This window comes from Ctenopharyngodon idella, chromosome 5, assembly GCF_019924925.1.
Source record: "Ctenopharyngodon idella isolate HZGC_01 chromosome 5, HZGC01, whole genome shotgun sequence".
Classification (NCBI taxonomy): domain Eukaryota; kingdom Metazoa; phylum Chordata; class Actinopteri; order Cypriniformes; family Xenocyprididae; genus Ctenopharyngodon; species Ctenopharyngodon idella.
Genome location: NC_067224.1, coordinates 29,904,943 through 29,931,962, shown reverse-complemented (window position 1 = coordinate 29,931,962; position 27,020 = coordinate 29,904,943). Strand labels below are relative to the sequence as shown.

Sequence of the window (27,020 nt, the reverse complement as noted above, 5' to 3'; positions counted from 1 at the left end):
TATGTTTGTGAACATATAAGCAAAGTAAAGCTAAGAAATGTCATGAATTGGTCATTGTTTAAAGACATCTGTGGCTATACTAACCCTAATACTGTAGTAGTTACATATATCTTTTAAAAATGATTGTTTAATCTAATGATCTTATGTTTCTGCATCCATAGCTGTTGTATTTGGAGTCCAGTGATTTGCGTGCATGTCAGAACGCGACTCCTCTGCGGTCCTCGGTCACTCCCTCGAAGAAGGTGGACGTGGACCGCACCATCATGCCCGATGGCACCATTGTCACCACAGTAACCACCATCCAGTCACGGCTAAAACTGGACCGCAAACTAGGTAAAGGCCACCTTACTCCGAAACACTGAGAACACATATGCCGTTCTGTCTGCATCATCCAGTACCACAGAAGTGACTTGGCAATTTCACCCTATCTTGTTTCCTTCTCTGTAACTGCAGGAGACTCTCCGTCTACTTCTCCCTCAAAGGTGGAGGTGACTGAAAAGACTCCCAGCGTGCTCACAAACAGCTTGCAGAGCACCAGCACCAGTGCCAGTCCCACCCCCAGCAGTGAGCTTCACATTTAGATTAGCATTTTAAGATAATTCACACTACCATTCAAAAGTTAATTATTTTTATTTTTTTTTAAAGAAATGAGTACTTTTATTCATTAAGGAGACATTAAATAGATTAAAAGTGACAGTAAAAACATTCATAATGTTACAAAAGTTTTCTATTTCAAATTATTGCTGTTCTTTGAACCTTCTATTCATCAAAGAAAAAAAATGAACAAAAAATATCAAAGTTTTTACAAAAATATTAAGCAGCACAATTGTTTTCAACATTGATAATCATAATATTTTTTTCTTAAGCAGCAAATCAGCATATTAGAATGATTTCTGAAGGATCGTGAGACACTGAAGACTGGAGTAATGGCTCCTGAAAATTCAGCTTTGCTCACAGGAATAAATTACATTTTAAAATATATTACAATAGAAAACAGTTCTTTTTAAATCGTAATAATGTTTCACAATATTATTATTTTTACTGTATTTTTGATCAAATAAATCCAGCCTTGTTGAGAATAAGCAATGCCTTTCAAAAACATTTATTAATCCAAACTTTTGAACGGTAATGTACATCTTTATAATCATGTATTTAAATAATCTTCACATAAAGTATTATAATATATAAAATGTATAATAAATGTGTGTTACTTTATTTTGTGAAGTTGTAAATGATAATTTAATTACAATTATTGTTATATTATTATTTTCACAGTGTCATTTGAACAAAATTAGGGGCAAGTTTGTGATCCTGTTGTGTTTGTGTCTGTGTGCTATTCCCAAGCAGAAGGCACCCTCCCTAATGGGCTGGATCCCGTAGCAGAAACGGCCATTCGGCAGCTGACCGAGTCGGCCAGTAAGGTACCCAAGAAGACGCCTACAAAACGCAGCACTCTCATCATATCTGGGGTGTCAAAGGTAAGTCTGAACATTGGTAAACAGACATTTCTAATCAGTGTCATAAAAACATCTTGGTTACAATGAGGCAAGCGTCTAGGGAAACAATCATGAGAACAGTCTCTTCTCCCAGGGTAATGTTTTTTTAGTCTTCTCTTTCCTTCACATAATGTTGATGGAACACTCATCAGGACTCCTTTTGACTAGGATTTAATTGTGACTAACGTATCCTCTATTCTGTTACAACACTTGAAAGATTACATTTAACTAATGTTAACTTCCTTTTAAACATTGTAATCTATAAGTTTGTAAATCTAAATGTCATGGCAAGCTCAGTCGTCTCATATCACATCTCATATATCATCAGAACACACTGGCCCTCGCTTGGCTGTCGAACAGTTTGAAGTTTCAAATTCACTGTCTGAACAAACAGGGTTCACAGAAAGGCTGACAGCGGAGCCGCTTTTGCAAACATGTTGTCTTCCCCAGCTGTGCCTGCAGGACATGTACATGAGGAACACTACGTTAAAACTAATTTTCTGTACTTCCCACAGGTCCCCATTACTGAGGATGACTCAGCCTTATCAGTTGGCTATGCTGCAGCCATGGACGCAGCCCTACAGGGGGCGCATTCTCCCAGCGGACCCCCGAACCACCAAGGAACATCCGCACATCAGGAAGCAGATGAGACCACACCGTCTGACGCGTCAGAGCGACCGTCCGTGGATGACGTGGAGTCCGAGACGGGATCGACAGGAGCGCTGGAGACTCGTAGTCTCAAGGACCACAAAGGTGTGAATTTCTCTATAATGTCTTTTCCTTTGATGTATTTATTATGAAATTCATTTCGAGTTTACTAGCACTTTTCACAATGCATATTGTTTAAAAGCAGCTGTACAGAAAATGCTTGTCTCAGTGTTACAATTTAGAAAGTATCAGCCAGAGATGTGTATGTCAAGGTAATGTCCACATGGCAGTAATATACACCTATAATACAATACATAATGTAGTTAATTAACATCATGTATTCAGTTAAAGGGATAGTTCTCCCAAAAATGAAAATTCTGTCATTTACTCTCATGTTGTTCCAAACCCATCTCATTCATCTTTGAAACACAAATTTTGGATATTTTTAATATAATATTAAACCCCAAAACCCTGATGCTCGAAACATTTATAAAATAAATCCATATGAATCGAGCGGTTTAATCCAAGTCTTTTGAAGAGACATGATCGCTTTATATGATGAACAGATTTAATTTAGGCTTTTATTCACAGATCTCCTTATGAACGTTTTGAAGCATCAGAGTTTAGGGTGAATAGACTTTCAGTGGACAGACAGAAATCAATTTAATTAATTAAAGCAATTTAATTTCATAAAAATATCTCTGTGTTTTGAAGATGAACGAAAGTCTTATGGGTGAGTAACTGATGACAGAATCTTCATTTTTAGGTGAACTATCCCTTTAAGCAGACACAACGAACACGTTAGGCAGCAATTACAATTTGTGTTCATAGAGTGGTGCAGGGATGACTTCAAAACCCGGAAGACTAATTCGCCACTGGTCCCCTTGAGATTTTTATAAATTGCACGCACTCACACCCCAAACATTCTTATCTAGTTTCTTATTAGAAATGGCTTCAAAATTCTCATTTTTGATATGGGTGTGTGTAATTTATGCTGTAGAGCAAATGTTCAAGTATCATCAAGTTATGTTTACCACAGACCTTATTTCACTCATGGTAAAAAGCCATAGGAAAATCTTGAGGGAACCAGTGGCGAATTAGTTTTAAAGGGTTAGTTCACCCAAAAATGAAAATTCTGTCATTAATTACTCACCTTCATGTCGTTCCACACACGTAAGACTTTCGTTCATCTTTGGTACACAAATGAAGATCTTTTCGATGAAATCTGAGAGCTTTTTTAGACGGATATGCATAACTGACACTTTGATGCCTCAAAAAGTTCATAAAGAGATCATAAAACTAATCCCAAATCATTGAGAGGTTTAGTCCAGTTTTTCTGACGAGACACGATCATTTTATATGATGAACAGCTTGAATTTACATATAAACTTTCATCAACTCGCACATCAGTTGTGGTAAACAGAAGCTCAAGCATGTTTGCTTGACGTGTGAGAACAAATGAGGTTCATTCTCATGTGTTACTCAGCACGTTTGAGCTTCCGCAAAAGATTTGTTCTCCAGCATCAATCAGGTGCATTGAGCTTCTGTTTATGTTCGCTGATCAATGGTTATTTGTGAATAAAAGCCTAAATTAAATCTGTTCATCATATAAAGCGATCGAGTCTGTTCAGAAAATTTAGACTAAACCACTCAATTCATATGGATTATTTTACAATCTCTTTATGAACTTTTTGAAGCATCAGTTTTGAAGTGTCAGTTGCATAGCTGTCTATGGAGGGAGAGAAAGCTCTCAGATTTCATCAAAAAGAACTTTATTTGTGTACCAAAGGTGAATGAATGTCTTACAGGTTTGGAATGACATGAGGGTGAGTAATTAATGACAGAATTTTAAATTTTGGGTGAACTAACCCTTTAAGGGTATTGACTTCATCCCTGCACCATTATATAATGATTACAATACAGTATAAGGATAATATTACAGTATAAGGATAATGTTTTTCTTATTTCTTTTTTATTTATGTGCATGCATGTTCTGTTTCAGTGGGATTCCTCCGCAGTGGCACCAAGCTACTATTCCGAAGGAAAAACAGAGAAAAAGACCCCAGTTTCAGTCAGTCCCATGAGGATGTTTCCAACCTGGGCAATGAGTCCTCCACAGCCTCCTGCTCCTCCACCAGCCGTAAGAAGTCTGGAAGCTTCTCCCGCCGTCTCATCAAACGCTTCTCGTTCCGCTCGTCCAAGACTAAGGGCAAATCTAGCACAGCCAATGGAGGGTCCAGCACTACAGATAACTAATACAAGAAATACAGAGGACGTAAGAGCGAGAAAGAGACGGTGCAGGCACCAGTCAAAGGCGTGTGAAAAGTTATTTATGTTATATACTGATTGTCCACAAACTTTGGGGGGTAACGTCATTCAGACCATACTGTACCCAGGAAGCCAGCCTTGCTTTGGTGTTCTCTTGCCTGGAACGTCCTCCTTCACCTACGATTACAGCTTTTCAGGATGGAAAACGCCATTAAATGTGGAAAATAAAAGGATTTGACCATTTATGGATGCATTGTTAATCTAATTAATTTGGTAAAACGGGGGGGAAAGGCTGCTTTGTGGATGATTATGAACGAACAAACTCGAGAAACTCAAAATGGACGGGAGTGTCATGCGGTTATTGAGCACAAGGGGGCGACATAGACAATGACTTGATGCCTCCAACACTGTCGCTATGTGTTGTTTTTCTTATTTATTTTACTTCATCAGTTGCACTTTGAATCTTAATCTGATTGTTTACAATGCGGGGAGCTCTTTTTCTGTCGTTTTTTGTTTTTTTTTATCATGTTTGTGTATCGTTTACTGTTATCGGCGCTGATTTATTTCTCCTGAGCTCATTAGGAGTATTTCATGAGTGATATGCTAAGACATGCTGTGAACTTTGTTCTCGTTTTGCTGTTTCTATAGCATTAGATCAAGGGATAATATGCCCTGTTTTCAAATAGTGGTACGTTTGACTTTCATTGTGGCTTAATAATCTTTTATAATTATGTTTTTTATTTGTTTTAGGAAACGGAAACGTTCATAAGTTACTGTAGGCATATCTCACTAAATGACGTTTGTGTGTTTTGGTTGTAAAGTATGAGACCTTCATATGACAAAAGGGATACACTACAGGAAAAAAAAAATGCATTTGTTTGTGTATATTTATAAATTATTCCACAAATTATTGTAAATCTACAACCTCTTGAGCTACATCAGGCTGAATCTGCAGTGGGAAAAGTGCTTTTTCAGGGTCCAAGTGAAAACAAACCTCAGGGGATACTATAAAAAGGTAAAAAAAAAAATGCTTAATCTATATTTTTTTTTTCTCTCAGAGATGGCTTCTTGAACAAAACATACGCTGCCCCAGTAACCTACAACCGCGTATTGTCTCCTGAATTCATTTAGTTGCAATAAACCAGAGGAACCGGCATCTGCACGTGCTTTTCTTAAACACAAGTGAATCTTATTCGTCGTAATATCATAGATAGCTTTTATTATCATATTGAACAGAATATTTTATTATTTTCTAGTAATGTAACCTAGTAATTCGTGGTAAAGGAATAGTTCACACTCAAAATTCTATCATCATTAACCTTCAACATTCACGTTAATTGTATGGATCAAAGATGCTGTTTATCTGCACGAAAGTAAGTTATAGAGAGAAATGCAGCACTAAAATCTCATTTTGGGTGAACTATCCCTTTAAGGAGTCGCTCTTGCCGTATCCCTCCCCCATCCCTGTACGAATCGGTGCATATTTTCATCATTTGGTTATTTGAAATAATCAGCGCTTTGAAAAGAACACAATTGGTTGTTAAACAAAACTAATAGCTACAGAAAAACATGTTAACAATTCAACAACTCGCAGTTCATGAGTCAATGACAGGGCGTTTGTTTGCTATGGTCGGTGTAATTCCTGGAGCATAACGCCTGAAAAATGTCCAGAATGTTATGATAACAGCGAACAATCTAAAACGAGTGGGCCATTTGAGGTATTCAGAGCTTTATATTATTGTGGTTAATTTGATGGTTAATTTATTCTGAATAAATTATTTTTGAAAATCCATTCCTCTTCCTTTTCTTTTTTTCCCCCAAAATGTTCTAACAACATGACTTGAAAAGGGAAAAAATGGCAAATCTAGATATATAATATACAAAACATCACAATAAATGGGAATTGTGAGGGGGTTTAAACGATAGTTAATCATTTCCGAATGATTTTGCGCCAAACTGTGTTAAAATTCAGAGGGAATATGTCCAGTTGGTTTGAATTTACCGCCCAAATTTGATTGACAAAACAAAAGACCACTGGTGGCGCAGACGAACCGTGCGAATCAATCAGCTCGCGCACATTTCGATGCACTCGGATTGGTTCGTTAGTTTGAGCTGTTTATGCACAGCAAGTCCAAGCCAATAGGAGATCACATCCGCTCTAAAGTTGCCTCTACCAGCCAATCAGGTCTGTTCTTCACTGCGCTTAACCAATCACAATGGTGGGCGGGACTATACGACCCTAGTTCAGTCAGTCCTTAAATACTGCAGCAACTCCACCGATCGTCTCACTGATTTCTTCTACAAACTGAGGAAAGAAGATTCTCGAATAACATGTCTGGAAGAGGTAAAACCGGTGGAAAAGCACGCGCCAAGGCCAAGACTCGCAGCTCCCGTGCTGGTCTTCAGTTTCCCGTCGGCCGTGTGCATCGTCTTCTGCGAAAAGGCAACTATGCTGAGAGAGTAGGTGCTGGTGCTCCCGTGTACCTGGCTGCAGTCCTCGAGTACCTCACCGCTGAGATTCTCGAGTTGGCGGGAAACGCTGCAAGGGACAACAAGAAGACTCGTATCATTCCTCGTCATCTTCAGCTGGCCGTCCGTAACGATGAGGAGCTGAACAAACTGCTCGGTGGAGTGACCATCGCCCAGGGTGGTGTTCTCCCCAACATCCAGGCCGTCCTTCTACCCAAGAAAACTGGTCAGGCTGTTGCCAGCTCTGGTAAATCTGGAAAGAAGGGTTCGTCCCAGTCACAGGAGTATTAAAAGCTGCGATGTCCTGAGATAACTGACCCAAAGGCCCTTTTAAGGGCCACCCACTCGTCTGAAAAGAGCCAGTTCCATGTCTGAATGTAATGTAGCCAGTATTATTGAGTTGCCTTTTTACGTATTAAATTGTCTTTTATATATGAGTTTGTTGTGCTTTCTTATGAACAAGAGTACCGGTTGATGCTGCCTGTGATCGGCGGGAAAAAAATGAACAACATTGATAATAATGATATTCTTTATTCACGTGTTTTTCTCATTTTGATAGTTACAGAAAACATTAACATTGCTGGTCAAAGTGATTTGCTATGGTTAATTCATTTTACAATTCAACGTTTATAAGGCACATTATGGCGTTTTCTTTGACAAAATATATACATATTCTAATTAATCTTTTAACTTAAGCAAACTTTTTAAACTGAATATTTTGCCAATAAAAATCTTACATAGATCCCGAAATCACATCTTAGCTTCTCAATACTGATTAGTTTTATAGTATTCCACAGTGATAAAATATATTTTTAAAATTAAAGATATACACATAAACATTTTGCTAGAGGCTACTCATTTCTATATTAAAAACCATGGCCAGATGTAAAAGGTAGCCATTTTGAGCACCTCATTTTATGTGGTTCACAGATAAAGGCAGCCTGATCATTAGAAGAGGAAGACTATAAACATGAATTTTCTTCCAGAATTCTGTGCCTGAGAGATGATGGCAGTCGAAATTTGTGACTTGTGAGTGAACGAACAGCTGACAGAAAAATTGGTGTTGTCACATTGTTAAACTGAGGTATAGTAGCTGAAGTGACTTGATAATTCACCCAGTCATGGTTGTACTTAAGCTCTGGAGATTCAGCTATAGAGCATACAGTTGAGGGTACTGTTTATCAAGTTAACAGCATGTCAAAGATTCCTAAAATAGGTCTCAACTAACTCCAGTGCACAAAATGTGAAGAAAAAAAAAAGTTATCGAGCATCATTAAGTTTCCTGGCTGTTGTGAGAATATCTTTGGCCCCCTTGTTAAGGAGAACATTTGCCAGATCCATCCCCAGTTTCTCAGCAGCATCGAGGGCTGATGATGATATATTGTTGGCAGTGACTGCAACGTGTACGCACTCCTGTGCGCTCTCACTCACCTGATTAAAACCAGTTGGAATAAAGGTTATAGTGCTGTAAAAAAAATATACTTTATAATTCTGTAAATTATATATAAACACTACCGTTCAAATGTTTGGGGTACATGTGTTTGGAAAAAAAAAAAAGTCTCATGCTCACCAAAGCTACATATTTTTGGTCTAAAATACAGTAAAAACAGTACTATTGTGAAAAAGTTATTTAAAATAACTTTTCTATTTTAATATATTTAAAAATATATATTAAGTAATTTATTCTTGACTTTATTCTCTACATTTATTTATGTGATGGCAAAGCTGAATTTTCATAAGCCTTCAGTGTCACATTATCCTTCAGAAATCATTTTAATATGCTGATTTGCTGCTCAAGAAACATTTCTTATTCAATGCTGAAAACAGTTGTGCTGCTTAATATATTTGTGGAAACTGTGATATTTCCTTTACTGTCACTGATCAATTTAATGCATCCTTGCTGAATAGAAAAATCTTACTGACCATAAACATTTGAACAGTAGTGTATATATAGGTACATTTGGCCCTTACTTTGTTGTCTATTTCCACACACGTCTGCATAGTGTCCTTCAAGCAATCAGCTCCATCCAAACTATAAACTGCTCCAGTCAAATACAACTGCAACCAGAAAAGAGCTGATTTTAATCTGTTATACAAACATCAGCAACACTCATTCAGATTTGTATTGCCATCAATTTACATTGAGTGAAGTAGCCTAAAAACATGCTCTTTACCATGGACTCTTTCACTTCTGTATGAACAGCAACAGGCACACTGCAGCCTCCTTCCTGAAAGCAGAATGAATGAACAGCAGAATTAATAACAAATAGCTGTGTGCTGGACTACATAGAATGCCCAGGGATATGGTCAATTAGATATGAACCACATCCACTGACAGTTGAGTTCATGTGTGTATGTAAGGGAACTCACCAACTGTTTGAGGAAAGCTCTCTCTGAGATGCACCGCAGCACTGTGTCTGGATGGTGCAGGACAGACACCATTTCCAGAATATCTTTATCTTGTGCTCTGACTTCCACTGCCAGTGCTCCCTGATCAAAAGTCACATTATATGTTTATTTAATGACTGACATTTAATTAAGAAAACAGTTCTGTAGGTTAAAGGGTTAGTTCAACCAAAAATGAAAATTCTATTATTAAGTACTCTATCATTAATCATGTCGTTCCACACCTGTAAGACATTCGTTCATCTTTGGTACACAAATGAAGATCTTTTTGATGAAATCTGAGAGCTTTCTGTCCCTCCATAGATAGCTACGCATAAGTGACACTTTGATGCTTCAAAAAGTTCATAGAGAGATCGTGAAACTAATCCATATGAATTGAGCGGTTTTGTCCAAATTTTCTGAAGAGATACGATCGCTTTATTTGATGAACAGATTGAATTTAGGCTTTTATTCACATATAAACATTGATCAACGAACATAAACAGAAGTGATGTGCGAGAACAAACCTCTTGCGGAAGCTCAAACGTGCTGAGTAACACACGAGAATGAACCTCATTGGTTCTCACACATGCCAAGCAAACATGCTTGAGCTTCTGTTTACCACAACTGATGTGCGAGTTGAATGTTTATATGTGAATAAAGCCTAAATTAAACCTGTTCATTACATAAATTAATTGAGTCTCTTCAGAAAATTTGGACTAAAACACTCAATTCATATGGATTAGTTTTACAATCTCTTTGTGAACTTTTTGAAGGGTCAAAGTGTCAATTGCGTAGCTGTCTGTGGAGGGACAGAAAGCTCTCAGATTTCATCAAAAAGATCTTCATTTGTTTTCCGAAGATGAACGAAAGTCGTACGGGTTTGGAACAACATGAGGGTGAGTAATTAATGACAGAATTTTCATTGTGCCACATTTCTGAAGTTACAGTGAGTATGTATACAATGGCTTCACTGCAGTGTGATCACAAATGAAGCATTTTTTATGTTCAAGCAACATACACCACTTTTTTGGCTGCAGCCGTTGACAGATTGTTACACAGGTGTTTCCTTTAGTGTTTATGAAGTGCATTAACAGTTGAGCTTGCACCTGCTTCTTTTCTCGCATGAACAACACAATAATAAGTGCAAAGCATGACAGGTATAAACACTGGAAAAAAAATTGCTACCGTTTTAAATCTAGTGGATCGATACCTAATGCAATTTCATTGTTCACACACTTACCTGGCCAACTGCATACATGCAATCTTCCGGGCCGAGAATCTGCAATTTATAGAACAACTACAATAAATACATTATTTAAATAAAACTATAAACACTGCTGTAGTCACCAGAGACCTCCAATATTCAGAATAGTGGGTGGTAGATATGGGTTTTCCTATTAATATATTACATTCTTGTTATAAACTCATATCACGAAATTACTTTTTTGCTAGCATTGAATGTGAGGTCATACTCTGAAGCCAATCTGATTAGTATCAACTTTCCAAATGGTCCTGCACAGATGAAAATACTTTTAAAGTCAGCATGAAATGAAAATGCATTTCTATTTTCTAAATGCATGTTATTGATCTTATTGAGAACTATTCATGCATATGCTTCCTTTTTTTATTTTTTGACATAATTGTTTTATTAAAATGTCATAACTCGATCTTCCAGTGAAATGACAGAGTTCTCTTTGATGATGTATGCTGGACTGTAATCATTTTGCCCCTTTCTAACAATTTACCGCATTCAGATCTGCCTCCATCCAATCAACAACCAATAGATAGAAGTCCCTGCTCTACAATTTTTTTTTTTCAATTATTCAATTCTCTTGGATGTATGTCATAACTTTAACATACTTGACTGATTCGGTTTTCCCAGCCCATACGTTTGAGGCCTGCTGCGGCCAGAATGATGGCAGCATAGTCGTCCTTTTCATCCAGCTTCTTTAGGCGGGTGTTTAGGTTCCCTCTCTATTGCAGTAAAGTCAAGGAGGAAGACTATATATACAGTATATAGAAACTTGCTGGTATAACGAATACCCAGGAAATATGTGCTTGCTTTGGCAGTCCATCAAAATCAATGATAAAGCTGCTCCCATTAATAATATATAAACATCCACAGATTCAAAAGCAAAGGAAAGTGCAGGATACAATATTTTCAAATTCCAGTTGAGGAAATCGTTTCTTCAGCTGAGCTGCTCTGCGAAGTGAACTTGTGCCAATCACACTGGGGGGGAAAAGAGAAGTTTCAAAATGTTTCTGACAGCTTTGGTTACATAAGTGCATATAGCTGTCATAACATGACATCTATAACAGAATGTAGATTTTGAAATTAAATGCCATTGCTATGAAAACTGTTGATCTTCCTTCATTATTTGGGTCATCAATCAAATTCTCTCGGATGGATGCCTGCACAATTATTTGGCATGATTAGATTGTTAAAGAACACAGAGCTCACCTCTTCTCTGGCAGGCTGTCCAGGGTAAGTCCAGCATTCTTTGGATGAAGCACCACTGCATCATGGGGATTTTCCCGCCTTCACAAAACAATGCACAACATATCACACATAGCTCAAACAGGTTTTCAAACTACCTAATTGGTCATTATAAGTCATAAATATGCATTTATTAAATTAACTTTAAAAACAATAATAATGTAAATTAAATACAATAAACTATTAATTAAACACAAATATTTAAATTAATGAATCTAATTTAAATTCAATTATTAATTAATTGGGAAATAAAAAGAAATATTTGTTAGATGTCAAGGTTGTGGTAGCCTACTTACTGAAGAATGGCTCCAATAGTGAATCCAGGGGGCAATGAGGTAGGTAAATCCTTAAGAGAGTGAACCACAATATCCACTCTGGTGAACAAAACACATAAAAAAAATATTCATATTAATAATACAATCAAAATATAATAAAATAAAAAATATATATTTTTTTTTAAATCACATGCGTAATTAAGGTTTATTACACAAAACACATCAACAAGTCTAAGAGAACTGCTTAGAGTGTTGGTAACCATTAGAACAGCTACTGAATACAGTAAATATGAGCAAAGCAGTTCTGCTGAAGCAAAATGTCCAAAAGGAAATGAGATTGAGGTATTTGAAATGTCATATCAATAATACTGAAAGCATAATAAGTATATAATAATAAGTATATAATCTAGAGCATTTTACAGCATAATCAACTGAACAACAGCCTTTTTATGGTTTCTAATGAGAGTTTATGAAGGGGAAACCTTCATATAAGCCGAAATGAGAACATGTAATTAGCATCAGCGTCCTAACAAAGTCCCAAGTTTTTGATCAAACTTACTCATTTCTCTCAAGGGCATTTTCCAGCTCTTTGGTGAAGAGGCTCTTTTCGCCAATCTAAAAAAAAACACATTTGATAAGTTATAATGGATTTGTACAAGTTGGGCAGCACACAAAAGTTCAAAGGCATTTCTTTTTACAGACACCACAAAACCTAACATAATAATGACACATTTCACGTGCAGATGGATTTCTACCTTTGATAACGCAGTGTCCAGGATTTTGTCCCCAATTGTCGACATGGCAACTGTAATGCATGTACACAAAAAGGTTAAGAGCTGAATAGTTGTGCACACTGGCTCCAATTCTGACATCATCATTCATGTCTTTTGACACAGACAGTAGGATTCAGCAGTGGAGCGGTGGTATAGATTACACATTCTCAGCACAACACAATCCCTCTCTGTTCTTAGACAAGCAGTGAGTGGATGGGGACAAGAAAATGAAAAGTAGTGTGTGTGCGTGTATGTGTGCATATGTGTGTATAAATGCAATACAAGTAAAGTTCATACAAATTATGCTGTGCGAAATTTCCTCACTTACCTATCTCTAGATGAACATCTGGATAAAGCTCTTTCAGTGTGCTGGCCACACTGTCTGTTTGAATGCGAGCCAGCTGAGAAACACAGACAACCCCATTATTGAAGATACAAAAATTAAATTTCATCAATATCATAAAGCCTCAGACCAATATATGTGGAATAAATTTTCTCTGAGAGCAGCTCTCCAAACATTTAAAGTCATTATTTAAAGATACTCAGAGTAATGAAGATTTTAACTGATGCTAAGAAACAAATGTAACAATTTTTATGATTAAATGCTAGCAGTCGCTCCCAGCAATCACAATGGTGACACTGAGGGACAGTTTCTATCTGATTAAAGCATGCTAGTTAACACCCATTTCCATTTTGTTATCTACCCTCACTTTATAACGGTTCCAGACTAGAAAATCTAAATCTATATACTTCCCATTCAATTTATATTGCATGTTTTCTCTATTTTTGACTTAACTGACTAAACTGATCATTTAATTTAAGCGCACAATAAGAAAAAAAACAAAAAACAAAACAATAAAATGCTCCATGTCAAGAGTTGTCAAACTGCCCAGACTCAGGGACAACCCAGGGAACCACAATGGGAAAAAAGCTAAATTTTTTCAAGGAACATGTCATTAAAAACATTCATTTTATTTACATTACATTAAATAATGCTTTTCAGATTATTAGGTAATGTACAACTAAAATTTTATATCTTGTAGGCTATAACTAAGTGCGGAAAATACTCTCATAGAAAGAAAAAGAATGAATTAACAAATTATCTCACAGCATAGCTAAATGACTCTGAACATTACATTACCTGGCTCTTCCTTGTTCCCATGCGAATAACCCGACTGACTTTGCCATTTCCTTCCTAAAGGAACAAGAATATCACAAAATTTCATATTAATGCTCACCTCAACTCTTGTAAATAGCAAAATATGATTCATCAAACTCTCACTCTAATATACTTGAATGGCCCATCCATGTTATCTGCGGACAATTTTACAGTTCAGGCTGCAGAAGATGATGTGCCGTATCCAAGGCCTTATGAATGACTGAATGAATGAACAACTGGTGGAGAGGTTTTTTTTTTATTCTTTACAGTGTCCTTGCATTCCCCACACCCTGTGTTTCTGGGCAGTGCTGATAAACCCAAGGCTGGATGCAGCGCACACAGCTGCGAGTCAGATAAATGTTGGCCGTTTAACCCAGTTTGTCTTTTTCCCCCCCTATTGCTTATTCGGATGTTGAAGTTCAGAAAACACTATGACAGAATACACTAGAAGAGGCAACCTGTAGAGAGGCTCATTAAGTCACGCATCTAATAAATATTTTTCATTTTTATATTACATTGTCAAATCACGAGGGGTTTTGGCCATTCGCCCTGTACGTTACACTTAAGAGACTTGTATGCTTATTGAGACTCACATGTAACTAATCTGTAGAAAGTAAAGATCGTTACATAAATGTGCACTTGTCATCATAATTAGAAGTATGACTCTCAAAAAACGTAGATAAATGTAGACCTTTAAAAAAAAAATCAACCTATTTCAAAATCTCATATAGTTCCTTATTTCTTGAGTCCTCCACATGCGTCTAGACCCACCTACTTCTCCAGAACTCTTCCCATCCACCAATAGAAAGACAGAACGGTTGAAATGGCAGTTCACCGAGCCAATAAAACATCACTATATGCCACTCGCGTTAAACCATGTAGTTTTTCACTTACTTGAGAGATACAAACGTTCCCAGACATCAGCGATCTGTTCCCCGAACTGTATCGTCAAGATTTTTCACTCATTTGCACAAATGTTTTGGTTGAGTAACGGACTTCTAAAATGCCCAACTGCTACAGCAAACTCAGCGCGTGACCTGATTTCTGAGGTGTGACCTAGACGGGAAAGATACTTCCGTCTGCCAAGAACACGCTGTAGATGTGTTCATGCTCGTCATGCAGCGCCACACAGCGCATAATTCAACCAAACGAAGATGATGTCTCAAAATGTTGAGTAATTTAAAAAAAATAAATAAATAAATAAAATTTTGACATCTTTATAATTATTTGAAAATCATATTTATAAACCAGTTTAAAGTAAGAGTCGTCTGACAAATGAATCCTTTTTTTGGGAGGGGAAATGAGCCTTGTGGGATGTTTATGTAGTGTCCCTGTTTAGATAAAGTAAATACTGACACGTATACAGATCAAATTACTAGAATGTAACAAAGAAAAAATTGTTGTTTTAATTGTTTTAAATTAATTTTAAAAATACGTTTAAACATATGTTATAAAAACAAATTTAAATATATTTTAAATTAGAAAGCAGTCAATTGAAATATTGCTATCTGATTGTAATAGGTAAAATATGATTTCTGAGCTAAAGGTGTAGGCTACTCTTTATTATGAGTAGTGTGAATGCTTTGAAATTGTATAGAATACAATTCACAAACAAACAACAGACAGGAAGATGTGGAATGATCTTCCTAACCCTATTCGGACAGCCGGATCTGTGACAAGTCATGAAACAGCTGAAAAACGTATCACTTCTGTGAGCCCTAAACTGCATCCTGCAGACTCTTTATATTATCATATTATCTATTATCTTCTATGCTTTCTTAAATCCCTTTGTTGCAGGTTTTAGCCTACTATTCTAGATGAAGTTTAAAACATTGTATTGCTGCTCTTGTGTTATTGCATCCTTAAGATAAATCGCTTGTTGTATTCCTTATTTGTAAATCATCATGTAATGTAACATCATTAATTAAAATAAAATGAAAATAAAACAGTTCATAAGAGAGCGGCAAAATGACTTATACCAGATAAAGAATGGATAAAAAGGATTTAACGAATGGAGAAAAAACTTTACAGAAATAGAGAAAAAGAAACCACATCAAGCATACAAAATAGAATGAAATAAATTAATGAGGAATAAATGTAACGATACACATGGCACCAAAACCCGTATTAAATTTTTTTTTTTTTGAGTGTTCTTTTCTTTACAGATTTTTTGTTCATGTAAATCCAAGTTTCTTTGAAAATGAATTTAAAAAAAAACTATATAATATATATATATATATATTTTTTTTTTTTTTTTTCCCAAGAGTTACAATACCAACACAGCTGTAAATATTTGTGAAATCCACAAATAACTGAGATCCTGCTATAGTGTCTGTTTTATTATGACATCATAACACCAAAGTAAGTGTGTGTGTGTGTGTGTGTGTGTGTGTGTGTGTGTGTGTGTGTGTGTGAATATATATATTAAAATAAGTAATTAAATAAACATCACAACACCAAAGTGTTATTAATTTAATTATTTACTGTAGTAAAGGATATGTTTAAAAGGAACCTCATAGTATCGTGTGAGGGTTGGGTCGCTCCTGCTGCTGATGTTGGATCTTCCACATATGTCGTGCTGCCCTTTTACCCCTGACGAGCTGCTTCCGGTTGGAGACGTGGCTTACACTTCTGCCATATTGAGCCGCCCTGCACACAAACAGTTTTATTTATCTCCACATAGCATTTATACAACCACACAAACGGCGATCAGAAGATTAAACGCAGAAAACATATCAAACCGTGAAAATGGTGAGTTCATCTTTATTCGTTTATGGACAAACGACTTAATTTGACGACGGGTTCCGGTTTTTACATGAGAGGTTGCTGCTAGCTAACGAAAGAACCGCAGACTGATTTATTGCTCGAAATGCGTTTTTATTTGAGAGAAACTTTGAAATTGACGTATTTTAAAATGTAAATTAGCTCAGTGATAATGTCTACGTATAATGTCACTTATTGAGGTGTTAAACTCGCGAGTAAGGTGTGCTGTCAATGTAAGGAGAAATGAGCCACATCAGTGTCAAATACTCGCTGTACTGTAGGCCTGTAACTTTCCCTATCAACTTCTCATTATACGTTTCTGTGATAACAAATCAGCTGTGTAAGTCTGTGATTAATAACAGTAGGACGACGTGGGCTAATTCTACGTGTCTTTTTGTGTAAAATAACTAGCGCATTTGTAACATCTGTTGACGTGGTCAGATTGTGTTGAATTCAGTGCTTCAGACTTTTTTTTTTTTTTGTCTGTATAAATTGGGAACGGTTGCAGCTAGCTTGTTGATTTGTAGATCATGTTGACCTATCTTTAGATAAGTTGGAACAGAATGGATTGTTTCAAAGCTTTTCTGTAAAGTTTGACTGAATTGGAATATTTTATTTTCCCCAAGAACAGAGAGCATCGGAAAGAAGAATGAACCATTTAGGTGTTTGGGAACATACAGAAAATAAGGGTAGATGGATAGACATACTGTCATTTATTGCCTGATTGTTTTGTGAAATTGTTTTATGGACATGCTTATTGAAGTGGTTGATATCTTAATCCCATACAAAATCATCGGTTTGTCTTTTGTAATGTGGACTAGCTTAGGTCATAGAGGGCTGCATTGTAGTATTTTGAAGTGTGCAGCTGTCTAGTCAAATGCACTCAATGAATGCAGTATGAAGTTTGTGTAATTTAAAGTCTCTCAAAACAGACCACATGACTCCTCACCCCTTTGATTCCTTGCTGATAATAAAAGGAACCCATTCATTCTGTCAATTACTTTGGCCAGTTTTGCTGTCTCATGACAAGGGTTTCCAAAAAACCTTTCAAAACACTGAGTTTCAAAAGTGTTATTTCCTGGAAAAGTCATGGAAATAAATACCAAGTTCTGTCATGAAACTGTAGATGTCACAAGCTGATGGGTCCTTAACGCAACCTGCTGACAGTCGAAGCGTTAACAACACGACGCAAGTTTATCCTGTTGCATCTGTAGCCAATGAGTTTGCTGATCAGCATTTAAATAGTTGGTCAATGTTTGCTGTAGCGGTTTGCAGCGCACTTTCAGAGTTCCTCTGAGCCTTTTTACACCTGGGGCCTCATTTATAAAGCATGCATATGCACAGATTTGATCTTAGAGTGTGCGTACGCATAAATCCACGCCAACGCTCATATTTACAAAAGCGGTCTTTGGAAAAGTCCTTGGCGCCACGTCAGGGTCTGAGCAGACGTACGCACTTTTCCTTGTCAGTGTACTGTGGGTTTGTGGATATCTAAGCTATTATTGCAGTTTGCCATTCTAAATTAAAGGGTTAGTTCACCCAAAAATGAAAATAATGTAATTTATTACTCACCCTCCGTAAGACATTCGTTAATCTTCGGAACACAAATTAAGATATTTTTGTTGAAATCCAATGGCTCCGTGAGGCCTCCATAGCCAGCAATGACATTTCCTCTCTCAAGATCCATTAATGTACTAAAAACATATTTAAATCCGTTCATGTGAGTACAGTGGTTCAATATTAATATTATAAAGCGACGAGAATATTTTTGGTGCGCCAAAAAAAACAAAATAACGACTTATATAGTGATGGCCGATTTCAAAACACTGCTTCAGGAAGCTTTGGAGCATTATGAGCAGCAGCCTAGCAGATCTATTCCCCCAAGACCAAATACATTACTATTGTCATATCTATTACCATGCTAAACTCTTCTGGGAGTCGTCATGACATAAATAAAAGTCATAAATATCTGTAGTCAATATATATTTTTCTTTTTATGCTCAATACTATTTTTTGGCTTGAAATAACAACTTGTGTGTGCAAGCTCTATAAATTACTTATTTTATTTTTTTCTAATCTTTCTAATCCATATCTAATCTTCACAAACGACTGGAAAAATCATGGAAATTCACTGGTCAGAAAGTGTGGGAACCCTGCATGATATGTAATCACATTGTTGGTTTTATTAGGCGTTTCTCTGATTTGCTTCAGACTGCTTTTGTTACAGTAGTCAGTCTGTTCTAACAGTTGATCATGTGAATGTAAAGGTGACTTTCTGTTGAAAAATGTGCTCTGTCTTTGCTGTTATGCAGAAATATTTATACCAAGTTAAACACATAAATTAAGTACAGCAAACATGAGAGCCAAATAAAGTTGTGTCTGTTTTGCTCTTGGAAGGAATGTTAATATGGAATCTTAGTGTACTCTTTCCATCCACACATCCAAGTAGTGCACTGCATTCTGCATGTTCCTCTATGAAGATTAAAACTGCATTTTTGAAATCGCTCCCTAAAATTCTTGTTCACTAACTCTACTCCAGGTGCTGTTGGCAGCAGCAATCTGCACCAAGGCAGGTAAGGCCCTGGTGTCACGGCAATTTGTGGAGATGACACGGACGCGAGTGGAGGGTCTGCTGGCCGCTTTTCCCAAATTGATGAACACTGGCAAACAGCACACATTTGTGGAGACGGAGAGTGTCCGCTACGTCTACCAACCTCTGGAAAAGCTGTACATGGTGCTGGTCACCACCAAGAACAGTAATATACTGGAGGACCTGGAGACACTGCGTCTCTTCTCACGTGTGGTAAGAAAGAAACCACATACACAACGGAATAAAATACTTTTTATGAACAACAAAATTGTTTTTGTTTTTTCATCACTTCTTGATGCACATCAGTATTCACTTTTCATTGCCTGAAATCCGCCATAAAAAAACAAAACAAATAACCGTGGGGAATGTCCTTTTATTGTTTTTCACTGTAAATTATATGGCAATTCATAGTTTTTACAAAGAAAAAACATCAATTTCACTTGATAGCGTAAAATAACATAGTGTTGTGATGACCATTTACAGTTTTTCACTGTATATGGTAAGATTACTTAGTTAACCAATTAACAACTTTATACAGTAGCAAAAAAAAAAAAAATTATATATATATATATATATATATATATATATAATATAATGTGTGTGTGTGTGTGTATGTCTTAGTAATGTTTTAATCCATTTGTAAAATAAAACCTTAGAAGTGTTCATCTTAGGTTTTTGTATAGTGCTTTTCTCAATACAAATCGTTCTGTTAATATCAGAATTTTGAAAAGAAACTGACTTGATTTGTGTTCATTTTACTTGTATTTTGGTAGATTCCTGAATATTGTCGTGTCCTGGAGGAGAGTGAGATTTCTGAGCACTGCTTTGACCTCATCTTTGCCTTCGATGAGATTGTTGCCCTCGGTTATAGAGAAAATGTCAACCTAGCCCAGATCCGGACATTCACAGAGATGGACTCTCATGAGGAAAAGGTGTTCCGTGCTGTCAGAGAGGTATGAAACACATTTTGTTGAGAAATAGCAAAGCAAACTTTTTTGCCATCCGTTGCTTAAAGTATGCTTCCATCCTCTTCTAATTAACGAATCTGGCAATTCCCCAAAAGTCTACTGCATTTAATGACATTCTAGAAAATTCTCCAGTCTGCTAGACTTGTACAAGCAAAAGATGCAAAGGAGGATGATCAATAAGTTCCTAATGCGTGAAACGAGGTGCTGTGTGTGAAGTTCATAATTAAACATCCCTAATCCCAGCTATGTGTTTGCTCTTTATAAATAACATACTGTCAAGGGCCCTTAGGTGACATTTGATTAATTTAAATGCTGTAATTATGATGTACTTTATTGTCGATCATCTTTTCTTCACTCTAAACGACTCAATTAATTGTTCATCAGACTCAGGAGCGCGAGGCTAAGGCAGAGATGAGACGGAAGGCTAAAGAACTTCAGCAGATACGGCGAGATGCAGAGCGTGGAAAGAAGGGACCGGGCTTCGGTGGTTTCGGCAGCTCGGGCATGAGCAGCAGCAACACATCCATCATCACAGACACGCTGATCGAGCTTGAGAAACCCAAACCCACCCCTGCACCTGTCAGGTACAGCTATACCCTTAATAGAGTACAGTGATCCTTAACCTGTATTAAAAAAAGTGTCAGGCTACAATTTTAATGCCCTTTTGTTTTAGGTCCAGTGGTCCAAGTAAAGCACTTAAACTGGTTGGCAAGGGGAAGGAGGTGGATGACTTTGTGGACAAACTTAAGTCAGAGGGAGAAAATATCATCTTGCCCAGCACAGGCAAAAGACCATCAGATGCATCCAAATCTCTGCCTCCTCCAATCCACACAGAGAGGTAACGATATGCCACTGTTTTTAATGCTATAATCAGACTGAGGATAATCAAAAGAACATTAGTGGAGTGTATGAACTTATTCGGTTAAAATAATCACTGTTTATTTAGCAGTACTGTTCATTAATGCATTAAAGGTTCATTTGTGTGTTTGTAAAATAATGTCTCTTTGTGAGGTTTTCCAAATGCAAGTTAGACAAGGAAATAGATAATAAAAAAATACTACTTGCTTTAGTTGGTTTCAGATTAAAACCTGTTTTGCAGATCTCAGGTCAGCAGCGTGCAAGTGGTACATATTCTTTTCAGTGCCCATGTTAACAGTTGCAGTATTCACACTGTATGTTTAAGCAGCATATCAAGCAGAGTTTCAGCACTGAGCCTATTTTTGCTGCATGTTACACTCTGAACTCAGCAAAAAATGCATCTATTCATCAACAATGAAGGCACATAAGCACCACTTTCTAGGTCTAACTGAATTTGGATTCCTCATGTAAATTAGATCTTAAGTTTGACAGTCAAATAGTTCTCAATGACCCACTCATGATCTTTTTTTTTTTTTTTCTCAGAGGACATAGGATGTGCCTTAACCCACAAATCGCTTTATTTTCTGTATAAAGCCAAAGCACTTTTATGCACCATTATGCTGCAAACACATTATTGTGTGAAACAAGGCTAAAATTTGGCCTCAGGATAGGATAATTTTGCAACAATTACGATAATCTTTAAAATTTTGCAATAATCTAAAAAAAATTCTAATTTTCAGTGTGCATCTGCGGGTGGAGGAAAAGATCACCCTGACGTGTGGCCGTGATGGTGGCCTCCAGAACATGGAAGTTATTGGCATGATTACCCTCAGAGTTTCTGAAGAAAAGAATGGGAGAATTAGGCTCAATGTCAGCAATAATGACAAGAGAGGCGTCCAGTTGCAGGTGATGTTTTTCTGAATGTAGCAGCAATGGTGAATCATAATTATTCTGAATATGATGCTTCTTGTAATAAAATCAAGTGTATTGTTATAGGCATTGATTTGTAGTGCAAAAAAACAAGTATTGAAACTAATAAAAAATGAAACCTAAAGTAAATGGAAAAATTTAAATATAATTTAACCACAATACAAACCAATAGTGTTGTCAAAAGTACCGGTACTTCGGTACCAAGTCGGTACTGAAATTTTGAAAATGTGACGATACCAGCATTTCTGTAGTACCGGTAGTACCGAGAATCCGGGTATATTCGGTACCCACTGATAGGGCTGTGCCAGTATTTAGGCTACTTGAATATGACACGAGTGAAGCACAAAGCTTTGTTTACAAAAGAAATAATAGGTTAGCAATTAAATGTGACATCGCAGCCGTGGAAACATTTTGGTTCATGCCGAATGAGAGAGGTAGGCCTACGTGAGTCCATAAATTTAAGCTTTGTATTCTGTTTTGCGAATCACGATCTGGTCACCCGATTAGCAGAGAATTTAACAATATTCCATTAGCCTAGTTATTCCACTGAACATGAAATCTCTGTTTCTTTTCCCAAATCTTCACTCACGCAGGGGACTATAACGTTTCTTCCTTTCGTTCGCTTTTACGCCTATTATAGGCTATTCGCATTCTTTACTGTGGTAAAGTAGAAAAAACACAGTAGGATAGGAACCTTTTTGCTTGCACGTCAGTTTCTATTTAACACAGTTTGTGCTTGTTATTAGACTTTATAAGTAGTGTGTCGTTTCATTCAAGGAATAACTAAAATAAACACGCACGTCTGTTACAAAATGGATGTTTGAGTTTTTTTTTTTTTTTTATTTCAAAATTTATTTCATTGAGGTATATATACACACACAAACATACACACATGCTCCAAATATTTATATGTATGATTACCATATTTAATATGTTTTTATAATAGGCTATATAAAATAGTAAAATAGTTCCAACAGATTTTGCTGTGGTACCGAAATCCATACAATTTTTATGGTATTGGTACCGACTACTGGAATTTTGGTACCGTGACAACACTACAAACCAAAACTGTTAAACGTTTCTATATATTCTAAAACTGCTAATAAAAGAACCTGTAGAATTTTGTTGCACTCTTCCAACCTTTTTTTTTTTTTTTTCTTCCTTGTAGACCCATCCCAATGTGGACAAAAAACTTTTCACAGCGGAGTCCGTGATTGGTCTGAAAAACCCTGACAAATCTTTCCCCCTGAAAAGTGACGTGGGTGTGCTGAAGTGGAGACTACAGACCACAGATGAATCTCTCATTCCACTGACAAGTCAGTCCTGAACATCTGGTTTTAGTATTACCTATCAAGCTAACAGCTTATGTCTCACCTGTAGTGTCATATGACCTATGCTCATCCAATTTCTGTCTGTTTTGTCTCTACAGTAAACTGCTGGCCCTCTGAGAGTGGTACCGGCTGTGATGTAAACATCGAGTATGAGCTACAGGATGAATCTCTGGAACTCAATGATGTAGTTGTCTCTATTCCTGTACCGTGAGTAGAAGTTCATTGGATTTAGTTCAGGACAATAATTCATTCACATTATACACCTTTATTGGCATATTAATGTACCTTCTGCGTTGCCCCATGTGTAATATAGCATCTTGAGGTCATTTGGTTTGTTATTTACATTTTTCTATTGAAACTATTTCATCACAGGTCAGGAGTAGGAGCTCCTGTGATTGGTGATCTAGATGGAGAATATCGCCATGACAGCAGACGAAATGTCCTGGAGTGGTGTCTGCCCGTGATTGATGTAAAGAATAAGACTGGTAGCCTGGAGTTCAGCATAAATGGCCAGCCAAATGACTTTTTCCCTGTCAGTGTCTCCTTTGTCTCCAAGGGCAGCTACTGTGACATTCAGGTAAGACAAGAGGTCATGGTTTCCCAAACTTGGGTTTGTTACTGGAGTTAATTTAGCTAATAATCGATACATTCATAAAAATGTAACTTTAAAATAAAAACAATTTCAAAAACATTTGCTAAAAAAGTTAAAACATTTATTTCGTTTACCTGCATACATGACCATTAACTGAAATCAGAAAACCATGAACATGTGAATGTGCTGTTAAATTATTAAAATATTACCTTTAATTTATAGGCGGCAGTAGATTTTTTTTTTTTTTTCTTTTTTTTCTTTTTTTTTTTTTCTTCTACTTGCCGTTGGGCCAGTGGTTCAAATTTGTACTTGTCCCACCTTAAAAAAAAGTAATCAAAAAATAAAATAAGTTACTGTTTTTGTTTTGACCCATATAACCTTGTATTGTAATAGATAAGGCTATGACTTCTCACACAGTGCGCGAGTACCAAATTAAGTTTTCTTTCTCTTCTTGCAATTGAATGTTTAATTTTGCATAAACTGTCAGGTTAGGACAGTGACAATAGATTAAATTTTTGATGTAAAAATCATACTAACATTAAAAGTGCACCTCAGGAAACATAAAAAAAATGCAGTTCATGACCCCTTTTAAAGGCAAAAAATTGAAAATCTCACTTTTCCTCTTTTCTCTTTGTCTCTGCCAGGTCACTAAGGTGTCTCAGGTGGATGGGGACAGCCCGGTTCGGTTCTCCACAGAAACATCATTTGTGGTCGACAAGTATGAAATACTATAAAAGGAAACATCACTAACGAAATACCACCCAACTTTACAGAACAGCAGATAAATGGACTGAAAACATTCATATAAATAAAAGAAGGGAGAGACATACAAATGGAGGGACGATGCAATCTTTATCATCTTCAGCAGTACTTATTGATTCTGCTTGCTTTTTTTATCCCCTAAAAAGAAAATAAAGTCATTTTAGCCTTTGCTGGCGATTTTGGCTGTACTTGTACCAAATTTGTTTCACGGAGTAACCTTTCTCTTAAAGGCCAGCGAGTATCAGTGAGGGTTGGGGCTCAAATGGAGACTATATCAGAAGGAAGGAGTGGGCTGGTGGAGCTTTATTTATTTGATGCCATCATGGCAGTATATTTTTGAATTGATGGTTCATATACCTCCACTGTAAGGATCAAGTCAAGTTGCTCATGTCATTTCTTTCAGTTTGTGGTTTTCTAAATTTTTATTTTCATTGTGCTGTGAACTAACTTTTTTGAAACACTAGAAGATCGTTGTACCTTGCTTGCAGTAGCCCTTTCGTCCATATCCTGAAATGTCTGTAGTCATTGTTTTGTCTCTCTTTTTGTCATTCAGAGCCCTTGTTTTGTCTAAAATATAGTTTATCTCCTGTTTCAGTCTGCTGTTAGACATCTGTCATGTTTAAGAAGTAAGTCTGTGCTTGGATCTTTATCTAATTCTTGACTGACTTGCTGTTCTCTTGCTTTACATTGTTTTGGTGTAGTAATGTCAACCTGTAAGGAAATGGAACATATAGTTGATATATGTTTCCAGTATCATGGACATGAGGGCAATTTAACAAACAAAAGCTGTTAAAGCAACATACAATGTAACAACGTAAAGCCGTTAACAAAATATAGTACAGTGAGTTGATTCATTTAAACTGAAAACATTGCAGTCAGAGAAAATCTTGGTGCTTCAAAAGTGAGAGCTCAATTTGTCTGGTTTATATCATGTTTTCTATTGAAAGCAGGAACTACAGGCTTGGACTTTCATACTACTGAAAGGCAACCTGCTCATTCTTATCTGAAATGTGTTGTATGTAGATAAAGCCTCTCAGTGGAGGACTGGGATCATGTGTATCTCTTGACTGTCAGTGATTGTGAATAGGTTTTCAGGGAGGGACCACTGGTCTCAAATCAGCATTAAGAGTGGTTCTCAGCCTGCCGAGCCATCATCCCAAACTTCAGTCTCAACCCCACATGGCCCCCGTGACAGAAAAGATGCCTCCTTTGCTGTCTTGGTTCCAAATAATGCCTTGAATGTCTCTGCATATTTTGATGATGGGAAGGGCGTATTAAATGTTTTTGTTTTTTGCTTTGTTTTTTTCCATTGTTTTTGTTTGATTTTCATGGAATCATAATGTGGATTGGGGAATGGTATAAAGACATCTGAGATTTCTTTTGTAATCTTGTAAAATAATAAATTAGGGATTCATGATGAAAAACATTCCAGTGTAAACTTAAAAAAAAAAAAAAAAAAACATTAAAGAGTCTAAAAAGGATCTTTTGTGAATTGTCCCCTTTTCTGCAATCTGTGTTATTTGAATGGTCATCGTAATGTAAACATTATGTTATAAAATCATTTATCATCTGGAAGGCTGAAATATGTTGAAGTGCATCTGATTTTATAATAAATCAATTACATAGCCATATCAGTCTACCAATATTTGCATGAAGCCAATGTAGCAGAGCACTAATTTTGTCACCCAGGCACATGTACCAGTCAGTTTTTGATTGACCATACTGAATGATTCATGTTTCCGTTTTGTTCTTTTTTCCACTTTAAAACTTTTATAGGCTGGGCTTTTCACATATGTGTCTGTTAGAAGGACTGAAAGTAGACTGGGGACCTGTATATGATCAAGAGATTAGTATTGCTTAAATGCCAATGTTAATTTGGGAGAACATGAAAACAGGAAAAGAAAAAAATGTAATCTGTGCTCACCAAAGTCATGTTTAGGAATAAGGAAAGTTATTTTTTTCATCTCTCATTTTTTTGGTGGAAATACTGTACAGTTTTGGATCTTTTATTTTTAAGGAGTCAGCTGGAAAGTGCAGCCATGAGTAAGTGAAATTGTTTTACACACAGATAATGAGCCTGCAATGGTCTCAGCAGAGTGACTGGATGGATGCTGTTTTGATGGATTCCCTTTCAATCTCCTACAGTGGATCCAGCTGAATTTCTGAAGGAGCTACTTTGATCAGTCTGTATCCCACTCGTTAGGACCATTTCCAAGAGTTTTTCTGTTTACAGACCAAGGACCACAATGGCCC

General features: G+C 36.6%; 3 protein-coding genes across 6 annotated transcripts in view; 2 read left to right on the top strand and 1 right to left on the bottom strand.

Annotated features, from left to right (window-relative positions):
* c2cd2l (c2cd2 like) overlaps positions 1-6,204 on the top strand; it is a 41,134-nt gene extending 34,930 nt beyond the window's left edge. For 2 of the 3 annotated variants that reach the window (XM_051892611.1, XM_051892610.1), the window contains exons 11-15: positions 162-333; positions 454-564; positions 1,345-1,478; positions 2,012-2,249; positions 4,147-6,204. In XM_051892611.1, coding sequence (XP_051748571.1) covers positions 162-333; positions 454-564; positions 1,345-1,478; positions 2,012-2,249; positions 4,147-4,400 — 909 coding nt within the window. In that variant the 3' untranslated portion in view covers positions 4,401-6,204. The remainder of the gene's footprint in view (positions 1-161; positions 334-453; positions 565-1,344; positions 1,479-2,011; positions 2,250-4,146) is intronic. The other variant, XM_051892612.1, reaches the window with a different exon arrangement.
* Positions 6,205-7,392: 1,188 nt separating this feature from the next.
* hmbsa (hydroxymethylbilane synthase a) lies at positions 7,393-15,086 on the bottom strand. 2 transcript variants are annotated; one of them, XM_051892617.1, is made up of 14 exons: positions 14,868-15,086; positions 13,956-14,009; positions 13,143-13,215; positions 12,797-12,846; positions 12,601-12,656; positions 12,063-12,140; positions 11,731-11,808; positions 11,424-11,499; positions 11,130-11,243; positions 10,510-10,548; positions 9,252-9,371; positions 9,056-9,109; positions 8,853-8,939; positions 7,393-8,312 (listed from the first exon to the last, which is right to left on the bottom strand). In XM_051892617.1, exons 1-14 carry the CDS (start codon positions 14,892-14,894, stop codon positions 8,142-8,144), a joined length of 1,077 nt encoding a protein of 358 aa, XP_051748577.1. In that variant the 5' UTR covers positions 14,895-15,086; the 3' UTR covers positions 7,393-8,141. The 2 variants fall into 2 exon arrangements, with proteins under 2 accessions (XP_051748577.1, XP_051748578.1); XM_051892618.1 differs by lacking the exon at positions 14,868-15,086 and adding an exon at positions 14,097-14,220.
* A 1,454-nt stretch (positions 15,087-16,540) lies between these two features.
* arcn1a (archain 1a) lies at positions 16,541-26,248 on the top strand. The gene is made up of 10 exons (XM_051894541.1): positions 16,541-16,724; positions 19,276-19,539; positions 20,100-20,279; positions 20,679-20,878; positions 20,968-21,132; positions 21,893-22,058; positions 23,251-23,398; positions 23,512-23,620; positions 23,786-23,990; positions 24,650-26,248. Exons 1-10 carry the CDS (start codon positions 16,722-16,724, stop codon positions 24,737-24,739), a joined length of 1,530 nt encoding a protein of 509 aa, XP_051750501.1. The 5' UTR covers positions 16,541-16,721; the 3' UTR covers positions 24,740-26,248.
* Positions 26,249-27,020: the final 772 nt, after the last annotated feature.